Source organism: Cucurbita maxima, unplaced genomic scaffold (assembly GCF_002738345.1).
Source record: "Cucurbita maxima cultivar Rimu unplaced genomic scaffold, Cmax_1.0 Cma_Scf00005, whole genome shotgun sequence".
Taxonomy (NCBI): Eukaryota; Viridiplantae; Streptophyta; class Magnoliopsida; order Cucurbitales; family Cucurbitaceae; genus Cucurbita; species Cucurbita maxima.
This window is the reverse complement of record NW_019272021.1, coordinates 220644-232071: the sequence shown is the minus strand read 5'-3', so window position 1 is coordinate 232071 and position 11428 is coordinate 220644. Positions and strand designations below refer to the sequence as shown.

Here is an 11428-nt window from a genome sequence, read left to right as displayed (position 1 = left end):
GGAACGAGCATCCGATCAATCCTAAGCATGACTGAGACATCTAGCACACAAAAATATCACACTTAGACTGACCGATGTTATAAGCTAGCATACCTTTTTCACTTGGATATTTTGAAGGGCGACGGACGGTGGTTGGCTCAAATATCTACTGTCATCCACGGCTACGGACACGGTCGAGGGCGAACTGAACTCCCTCGCTTTGTGTCGAAATGGAACTCTCTGTTATTGGTAATGGATATCATCGCCATCTCCTTCAGACTCGGTTGCCCACTCCTTCTGTAATGGCTTCTGCACCGCATTCTGTCCCCAGGCTCAAGAATCATCGCCCTAACTCTATCGCCATTGTCCCTAAACAGCCTCAATTCCTCCCCGACTCCCCAAATGGTAAACTCTCCAATGGCGGCCAGAGGCGCCACTCGAAGTCATACCTAGAGAGACAGTCCGCTATTGCTCAAGTTAAGGACTGCTCCGAGTTGGCTCCGGCTCTTGCCAGGTTCTTCTTCTACTTCTTGAAATGTGTATTTGGACTATGAATTGTGCGAAATCACTTGCTCCTCCTTTTACTGCGTTAGTCTCTCCTTATAGTCTTTGTTCGTTAGCCAACATTGAAGAAATAAACTAATCAACACTGGCCTTGTATTACGGAAGGAATAGCGATTCCATTGACCTTGTCTTTCATGTTTCATAACTTCGAAAGGCCTTAGAAGAGGGTATTCTGTCTCCACCAATTTTTCGTATGCTAGGATTTAACTTAGAAAGGATTATGAACATGTTTTGGTTTTACTGAAGAGTAGAGTTCGACTGGTGGTAAATATGAATCCGACGTGAAGGTCTCTTAACCACCATGGGTTGGTTTAATAGCCAATAAGGGCCAGTTTAAGTAGTAGAGAGTATAGGGAATGAGTTCATGCCCTCGTGGCCACCTTCCTAAGATATAATACCCTACAGGCTTCTTTGGCAACTAGATATAGTAAGATTAGATGGTTGTTTTGTGAGAATAGTTGAGATAGGATATAAAAAAGGGAATGAAATGATCTTTTGGTGTTTGAAGCCTTGTGGTAATCTTTGGAGACGATCCTACGCCAATTTCTAGAATTCCACTTCATTACAAGGTTTTCTTTGGATATGGGAATAATTTTTAGGCGTAGTAGTTAATGTGCATGTTAGAAAGGGAAAAATGGGAAGTGTGTATTCTCAAAGTTAGTGTCATGTGCACAAGTATAGCATTATAATTTATGTGAGCACGAAGTAGGATGTATGTTGTGAAGGGTGATTTGTTAAGAGACGTGAAATAGGATGTATGTTGTGAAGAGTGACTTGATAAGAGACTTGAAGTAGGATGTATGTTCTGAAGAGTGACTTGTTAAGAGAGTCTTCTTGTATTGGCTACACTTTGTTCATGTATGGTGCATCATTGCACCCCATTTTGGCTCAAGGATAGTACACTACAGTGTTGATAGATACACTTGACAACCAAGGTTGATCTTTCATATGGATTACCTCTCTTCTTGTGGCAATGCTCTCATGATTCACTTCACTTCTAACTTGGGCAAAGCTTTCAGCAACTGATGGGAGTGAATTTTTTCTAATGGATCTACCTCTTACACATTGAACCCAATGTTTGAGCGCAAAATAAACATGCAAATGCTGCCATTCTCTATTGTTTTCTGTGATGGTTGTAATTTTTGGGTGAGATTAGTAAATAGGTCCGAGGTGTCACCCAATTTTCTTCAAAGGATTAAAGTATTTGGTAACGTACTTGCTTCTAATCAAAGTCTTAATTTCAGAGCCCATTTGAAGATTTGTGATTGATTGCCAAAATTAAAGTATAGCTTATTTAAATTATCCTCACAACTCCTTTCTTGTAGAATGATACATATAATTGGGACTTTCCATCTAAAGATTTTACCAACCATGTGATTACCGTGGAGTCTTTAGCCTTCCCATAGCAAACAAGAGATTAAATGAAGTATGGGATGATGTACGAGATTCTTCGTTATTCTGGTTGCTGCTTGACTATCACAAAGTATCTTGAATGAACTTTGAGTTTCTATCCTTAGTTTTTTTTTAAAAAAATTTCCATAGCTAGCGCTCAATATTCAACCTCTACACTGCTTGTTATAACTCTGCCTTTTGCTTGTCCATGTGACTAAGTTGTCTCAAATATACGAGCAATTCCCAAACGTATATCTTCGATCAATTAATTCTCCACCCAAACTAGCATCAGTATAGAGTTCTACCATTGTGTTTGATGACTTTTTAAACAGTAACCCATTACTTGAAGTACCTTTCAAGTATCTTAAATCCTATTAAAAAAACCGAAGATGATGTTCATTTGGACTGTTCACATGCTGGATAACAATGCTAATGGAATATGCAAGTTCTGGTCTGGTATGTCACAGGTAAATTACCTTTTCCACAAGTCTTTTAATACATGCCCTTATCAACTGAACTAATCTCTGTACTTCGGTGTTGGCCTAAATTTGGATCCATAGGTGTTTCAACAGGTCTACACCCAAGATTTCCCATCTCCTTTAGCAAGTGTGAATGTGTTTTCATATAGAAATAACAATACCATCCTTAGATCTCGTCACCCCAAAAAAATATCTCATACTTCTCAAGTCCTTGATTTAAGACTTAGATGCTAGATCTTTTTTTATCAATGATCTCTCATAGGTCATCCCATGTAATGATAGTATCATCTGCATATATAATAAAAATTACAATTTTTTGTATCTTGAAAAGTTGTTTCCTCATTGATTCATGAACAAAAAAATCAGGTTACTTTCAGTGCAAAATTTTCCAAACTCTCCAAACATACTAGAAAAACTTATCTAAGTGCGCTCTACAAATATTCAAACCCTTTTGCACGAATCCTCTGTGGCATCTGGGAGCCTTCTAAAGTTAAAGATATATCAAGAGCATGTTGGTTCCCAACTTTTATTGATGACCATAGAAGACTGACATGGGCATATCTCACGAAGGAAAAATTTGAAACATAAAGATTTTTCAATACACTTAATTTCGAAGTAAAATGCAAGTTCTCAAAACAGACAATGATCAAGATTATTTCAATCCAACTCTTAGGTCAATTCTTTCATCCCATGGTGACTGTCACACTCATTCATGTGTGGATACTCCTAATGGAAATGGGATTGTAGGAAGGAAAAATAGACACCTCAAGGTAGCTTGTTCTCAATGTTTGCGAATGTTCCTAATCTTTTTTTGGGGAGAATCCATTCTTACTGCAACCTTTCTTATAAATTGAATGCCTAGTCGGGTTCTCAAGTTCAAATCTCCTTGAGATGTATTCCTCCAAATTCATTCCCAACTTTAAAAGTTTTTCTCAAATTTACCTCTTTGAGTTTTTGGATGTTTATCATTTATTCATAATCATTCTTCTCATCGCTCCAAACTTGATCCAAAATCCATCAAGTGCATTTTTCTAGGTTAGTCACCCCACCAAAAGGGGTACAAATGTTATTCCCCATGACTAGAAAAAAGGCATCTTTATGGATGTTACCTTATTTGAAAAACAATACTTTCTTATCAAGTCACAAATCTAGGGAGAGAACGCGAAGGAATTTGAGCTATTGGAAGTTGAGTCCACTTGTGCCACACCTCCTATTCACATTATAATCGATGTCTTAGTTCCTCCAAATGAGCTACCTATTTCTGTCTTGGACCAATCTATTGTTTTTGAACTTGAAGTCTCACACGTTTGTGAACCATTAGTCTCACAAGTTTCTGAACCATTAGTCTCACAAAGTCGAATTCTTATTGTTTTCACGAGAAGGAAAAGGGCTACCTTGCAAGAATCAAAATGTCAGCCACCTGAACCAGACACACCCTTTTTGAATCTTACTGGCGAGAACATTACTTCTATGGCTCCCTTGATTGATAATGCAAAACTACCAATTGCGCAGAAAAAAGGTGTGAGAAGTTATACCGGTCATCCAATTAAAAAGTGTGACATATGAAAAATTACTTGTCTTATTAAGCTTTTGTAATTCAATTGGACATATTCAAGGTGCACTTAAGGATCCCAAATAGAGGACTGGATGAGGAAATTAAAGCTCTTGAAAGGAATATAATTTGGACTCTCACGATGCATCATCCTGGAAAGAACTCCGTTGGGTGCAAATGGATTTTTACAGTTAAATAAAAGTCAGATGGTAGTGTGGAAAGATTCAAAGCAAGACTTGTGGCTAAGGGCTTTACTAAGTCATATGGTATAGATTATCAAGAGACGTTTGTCCCTATTGCAAAATTAAACAGTGCACGTATCCGGTAAATCAAGATTGGCCATTTCATCATTGATACGAATCCAACAACTGATCATTTGCATGGACTCGAAGGAGTAATTACAAGAAGCAATTCAAAGAAGATTTAAGTATCAAATCAAGAAAAGAATGAGTGGCAATAAATATCACAATGTGATTTGAAGACTTTTTGTCTTTGGTAGTTGAACTACCATTTAAGACTACCTATGTCATTCCATAATTTCTTCAATTTGTATTTAATAGGTTTTATTGGTAGTTAGTAGTTGAACTACGTTAGGTTTGAATTATCATTTTGGCCTATTTAAAGGCTTGTAATATTCAAGTTTAAAATCAGGGTGGAATACAAAAACCTTGTGTTTGAAACCCTTTGGGTGTTATATTTCTTTCAAACCTTGCTTTAGGTTTGATGTTAAAATCAATTCATTGGATTGGTCATGATCAAGCTAATTCTGGAGTGAGTTGTCTTGGTATCTAAGAGTGACCATCATAAATTTCAACTTCGATCTAAGAGTTATTTATCCTTCTAACCCGCTCTTGGTTGGAATCCTTCGTTAAGTTAGCTTTCTTTGTGAAAGTTTGCAAGGATACTAGAAAGACCTCTAGCTTTGCAAAATCCAATATTTTTAGTGCTTATCATTTAGTATCATAGCATTTGGTTGACGTCTTTGGCCGGCTCTAGGTGAAATATCTTTACTTCATTAAGTTAGCTTTATTTGTGAAATTTTGCAAGGATACTAGAAGGACCTCTAGCTTTGCAAAATCAAGCAATTGTTATCCGTTAAGTTAGCTTTACTTGTGAAAGTTTGCAAGGATTCTAGAAGGACCTCTAACTTTGCAAATCTACCATTGTATGACGCTTATCTTTACTTTATTCTTTTTCCGTCAATTTTTTTTAGTCTCTCAATATATCATAAAAAGAGAGAAAAAATATCAGAAAGAAAAAAATCAATAGTAAAAAAAACAGAAAAAGAAAAAGCAATATTCAGTTCTTATCAAGAAAGAAATGAAGACTTTGATTTGAGGACGAATCATTCGAAAGAAAGGGGGATGATATGAATCAAACCACCCATCAATTGCATGTATCCAAAGGAGCAATTACAAGAAGCAATTGCATAGAAGATTCAAGTATCAAATCAAGAAAAGAATTGAGTGACAATAAAATATCACTTCACATTGGAAAGTGATATTACATTTAAGATTATTTATGTTGTCTTATTTTCTTCAATTTGTATTTAATAGTTTTTATTAGTAGTTCGTAGTTGAACTACATTATGTTTAGATTATCTTTTTTGGCCTATTTAAAGGCATGTAAAGCTAAAGGTCTAAAAATTAAACATAATCTAAACATAATGTAATTCATCTACCAACTACAAACTACCAATAAAAGCTATTAAATACAAATTAAAGAAAATAAGGAATGACATAAATAGTCTTAAATGGTAGTTCAACTACCAAAGACAAAAAGTCTTCAAATCACATTGTGATATTTATTGTCACTCATTCTTTTCTTGATTTGATACTTAAATCTTCTTTGCATTGCTTCTTGTAATTACTCCTCCGAGTCCATGCAAATGATTAGTTGTTGGATTCGTATCATTCACCTTTCTTTAAAATGATTTGTCCTCAAATCAAAGTCTTCATTTCCTTTCTTGATAAGAACTGGATATTGTTTTTTTTTTTTACTACATATATTTTTTTCTTTTTTTTTCTACTGGTATTTTTCTTCTCTCTTTTTTTCCTTACTAATATATATATGTATAAATATTTTTGATAAGACTCATAAAAATTGATAGAAAAAGAATAAAGTAAAGATAAGCGCCATACAATACTGAATTTTACAAAGCTAGAGGTCCTTCTAGTATCCTTACAAAACTTCATAAGTAAAGCTAATTTAATGGATAACAATTGCTTGATTTTGCAAACCTAGAGGTTCTTTTAGAATCCTTGCAAAATTTCACAAATAAAGCTCTAACTTAACTAACGTAGTAAAGAAATTGATAGAAAAATAAAAACATAATAATAAGCGCTCACAATGCTGAATTTTGCAAAACTAGAGGTCCTCCTATTATCCTTGCAAAATTTCATAAATAAAGCTAACTTAACGAGGTAAAGATATTTCACCTCTAGAGCTGGCTTAACGAAGTAAAGATATTTCACCTCTAGAGCTGGCCAAGATGTCGACCAAATGCTCTGATACCAAATGATAAGCGCCAAAAATGTTGGATTTTACAAAACTAGAGGTCTTTCTAGTATCCTTGCAAACTTTCACAAAGAAAGCTAACTTAACGAATGATTCCAACCAAGCGTGGGTTAGAAGGATGAATAACTCTTAGATCGAACTTGGAATCTATGATGGTCACTCTTAGATACCAAGACGACTCACTCTAGAATTAGCTTGATCATGACTAATCCAATGAATCGATTTTAACATCAAACCTAAAGCAAGGTTTGAAAGAAACATAACACCCAAAGGGTTTCAAACAAAAGATTTTTGTATTCCATCATGATTTTAAACTTGAATATTACATGCCTTTAAATAGGCCAAAAGAGATAATCTAAGTTGTTCAACTACCAACTACAAACTACTAGTAAAAGCTATTAAATACAAATTGAAGAAAATAAGACATAACATAAATAATCTTAAATGTAATATCACTTTCTAATGTCAAGTGATATTTTATTGCCACTCAATTCTTTTCTTGATTTGATACTTGAATCTTCTCAACATTTCTTGTAATTGCTCCTTTGGATGCATTGATGAGTGGTTTGATTCATATCAATCAACTTGAGGTCAGAAGTGCATTTTTGAATGGTGATCTTGAAAAATTTTATATGGAGGTTCCTCTTGGAATGGAAAAGAAGTTTAATAGAAGTTTGGTATGCAAGTTGAGAAATTCATTATACAGGTTAAAACAGTCTCCTCATCCTGGTTGGATAGACTTCTCAAAACTATGATTAAAAGTGGTTATTATCAATGTCAAGCTAATCTAATCATACCCTATTTTTGAAATCCTCGAACAACATATCTACATTTTCAAATAGTTTGTTCTCATAAGAGTATATCTCAATTAGTTATGAGATTATATGCTTGACCAAAAGGGTAAAAAGTTTGAATCCCCACCTCAAAAAAGAAAGTTTGATTCTCATAAATCTTTGTTATGAATGCCTAACATGTTTCAAAAATTACATTAGGTATTGTTGCTAAGGCTGAATCTGAATAGCTAAATATGTACGACATAGATCTAATGAATGACAAATTAATACCTAGGAAACACACACTCTTTTTGATCGAGTGTTGGTTATAGACTTGTGTTAGACACATATACGTTTAGACCTGTTCGATATGTGAAAAAAGTATCATATTCTATTTTTTTCAATTTTGGACACATCAAGGACGCACACGGGACATCTCTGAACATGTAGGAGACACACAAATACGTCAACCTAAAAAAAGTGATTGAGAATTTAAAAAGAAATTTTTTTAACCCTGCTCGTTACTGTCCACTTCCAAACCTATTATTTATCCTATTATGATCACCTTTATAATTTAAGCCAGCCTTGTGATCACCATTTGAAAGATAGAATGAAGTTGTAGGGGAGGTCAAGCTACTAATTATTACAAGTAAATTAATTTTTTCATCTTAAATTTATGTGTCTTATCTATTTTGAAGAATCAAATTTGTTAGTATACACATAATTTTAAAAAAACACATATCTCCAATGTGTTTGTGTCCTACATTTCTAGAAATTGATTCGTCACTATGTCCGTGCTGTATCCTTGTCCTGTGTCTGTGTCTGTACTCCTTAGGCTAATACCCGCTAATGAGAGTCTAATAAACAATTTGAATGAATCTAAGATGCTATAACAGTTTTGATGAACACAGATGGACCATATCTATTGTGGCATTGGAAAACAATAAGGTTGAATAAAGACGAAGAACAACAAGGCCAAACAAAAATGAAGATGTTGAACGAGAACTATTAATTGCACAAATCTAGCATGAAGATGAAGGTGCAGATAGTACATATGAAAACACCAGTAGACATAGATAACCGTAGGCATGAATGTGGATACTGGTGTACCTAATGAACATGGATGATACCTTAAAATGTCCTGCACAACTGCAAACATCGATTGAGCACACCGACAAAGATAATATCACCAATGGCGTACCATGACCTTGCCAGAGTAATCACACCCATAAACTAGGGTTAGAGTTAGGGTTGGGTTATATCTTTTCCTTTTACTTCCGTAATGAATGTAAATGTCTTTTATGTAGGAAAAGATCAAGTTGAAAAGAAAGATATAATAAGGATAGAAAGTAATGGTAATGTAGCTCTTAAAACTCATAGGTTAAATTATACAAACATACCCGGAGGGGTGTGTTCAATTATGCTCCTAAACTTTTAAAAGTTTTATTTTAACCCTTAAATTTTAGAATTATTTCAAAAAGTACCCTTAAAGAGGAATTTTTTTTTTTTTTTTTTTGTTGTTATTCAATTCGAAAAATGTCGTCATTGTTTAGAACATCATTCATTGAATCAATTTTCACACATCAGTTCCCATGTTAACTTACATGAATGATGTTATAGATTATGTCCTGTATTTGTTTTAATTTTTACGTATGAGCTATTGTGCCAATTTTCTTTCATAGTTTAATAGAATAATTTCAAAGTTCAAGGGTTAAAATGAAACTTTTCATAGTTTAGGAGATATTTGAAACATAGTTCAAGAATCAAAATGCAACTTTCTATAGCCTATTGATATAATTGAAACAAACCCCATAGTTTCAAAGTATTTTACATAACCTAACTTAAAAAAATATTTTCTAAAATATAAATGGTTAAATTCAACAAAATGCCCTTAATTTTGGGGTTTGTTTAATGTTTCTAGATTTTGAAAAGTTTATTTTTTACCCTTGAATTTTGAAATTTGTTTAAAGAAATCCTCTTAAAGAGTTTTTTTCCCATTAAAATAAGATGAAAATTGATGCGTTGGCGAATGTGTAAAAATTGAAAGGATACGTGACACCATTTACAACATCATTTGTGTAAATTAACGTGACACTTGATGAATATTTTTGAGATGAAATAAATAGTAATAATAATCTTTACCTTCTATATAGTTCTAAATAATATCACGTATGCCTTCTAATTTTTACATATCAACTGCCTTGTCAATTTTCATCCTTTGTTTTAGTGAAAAAGATATTTTCTAAAGGAAGGGTTACAAAAAGACTCTATCCTCTCTTCACGTCTTTAAGCCACAATCTTCCCAGAAACTGCAAGCAGCTTTGGCTATGTACTTACAAGGACTGAGGGTGTCTTTCTACTTTTTATGAGCCAGGCCATCCCTAACAAAAGACTCCCCGTACTTGCTTTTAATCACAACTCTCCGTAAAGTTGTCTCCTCCAACTCAAAACACCATAACCATTTAGTAGGAAGGGCAAGGCTCTTGGCTCTAAGGTTATCAATCCCCAAACCACCTAAAGAGCTAGAGGTGGTGACTCTGTCCCATTTGATTAAGTGGCTGCCTTTCAACATCTCAGCCCTCTTCCTAAGAAACTTCTGTAGAATTTTTCAATAGTTTTACAAACGCCCACTGAAGCTCTGAAGATAGAGAAAAAACTAAGCTGGCATACTAGAGAGAACGGCCTTACTGAAAGCAGATCTACCCCTTTGGAAATGGGGAAGCCTCTCTAAACCACCAAGTTGCTATGAATTTTATCAACAACCGGGCTCCAAAAAGACTAATTATTAGGCTTCCCACCAACTGTAATACCCAAGTAAGTAAAGGGAGTCTGTTTACATAATACCTCTTGTTTGGTGACATTGTTTTATGACTTTTTCCATTTTAACATCTTATCACTAACTATGATGGCTTGTCTATGTCTCATTTTTCTCAGTGTTTAGTGTTTAATGTTTCATGTTTTTATTTTCTTTGAAGGAGAAACAAAAATGTGTTTGATCATTTTTTTTCTTATTTTTGTTCAAGAGATAGGATTCTGCCAGAAGTTTTGCTTCTCTTAATCATTCTAAATAGAAGATCGTTTACGGGCTGAAACATTAAGCTGGATTAACTTTTCTTGTACAGGTATGGTGGACTACTAAAAGCGCAAGATTTGAATGTTATACTGCGGCATTTTGGGATGTCAAGTAGGTGGCAGGATCTATCTCAGGTGCTTCTAGGAATATTAATCTGCTTGTACTGTGTATTGTTGGATGAGAATCAAGCTGTTTCCAGTGAAATGTAGTGTCAACAAGAAAATTTCACAAAAGCTCACAGTATTTCTTCTTAACTTGGGATCTCTTTTTTGTGATGTCATGATATATCAGAGAAAATATGTTTATACTCCTAATTGGGATCTGTTATCTTGTGCAGCTATTTAACCTTTCAATTATCAATGAAAAGTTATGTTTCCTTACAAGAAAGAAAGAATTCCTCATTTTTGTCAAAATATTTTTCGCTCATTTTCATCATTACATTTTTTGGTTGAGTTGAACCTATTACATACTTTTATTTGTTTCCTTCACCCATGGGTTTGAGAACTTTCTAAATGCCTGTCATTTTACGTTTGTTATCTATATTTGTGGTTATTGCAGCTCTTTGAGTGGATGCAGCAGACTGGAAAGACCAATGTTTCTTCTTACAGCAGCTATATAAAGTTCATGGGGAGAGGCCTTAATCCTTTGAAGGCACTAGAAATATACAATAATATTCAAGAAGTATCAATAAAGAATAATATTTATATTTGTAATTCTATCCTCAATTGTCTGGTGAGAAATGGCAAGTTTGATACCAGTGTTAAGCTGTTTCATCAAATGAAGAATGATGGCTTATGTCCAGATACAGTTACATACAGCACGGTATGACATTTTAGTTCATAGCATCATACCTAATTTTCAAATTGACCCATATTTTCTTTTATGTTGTATATTATTCTAAGCAGCTACCAGATTTTTGTAGAAAACTTAGCCACTTTGTTAAAGCAATTATGTTTGAACTATTCAACCGAAAAAGAAAAGATTTTGAGGCCATTATTTTTTACTGAGGAACATAAGAACAAGACAATGATCAAAATGTTGAATTGTGCTTCTCTTGGGTGCTTCCAATTTTGAGTTTTTTTTTTTTTTTTTTTTTTTT

At 34.0% G+C, this 11428-nt stretch overlaps 1 protein-coding gene across 1 annotated transcript in view; it reads left to right on the top strand.

The window, feature by feature from the left end:
• The first annotated feature begins 209 nt into the window (after positions 1-209).
• Positions 210-11428, top strand: part of LOC111479891 (pentatricopeptide repeat-containing protein At1g10910, chloroplastic) — a 24522-nt gene continuing 13303 nt past the window's right edge. The window contains exons 1-3 of the mRNA XM_023124777.1: positions 210-493; positions 10379-10463; positions 10888-11151. Of these exons, the coding sequence (XP_022980545.1) occupies positions 210-493; positions 10379-10463; positions 10888-11151 (633 nt within the window). The remainder of the gene's footprint in view (positions 494-10378; positions 10464-10887; positions 11152-11428) is intronic.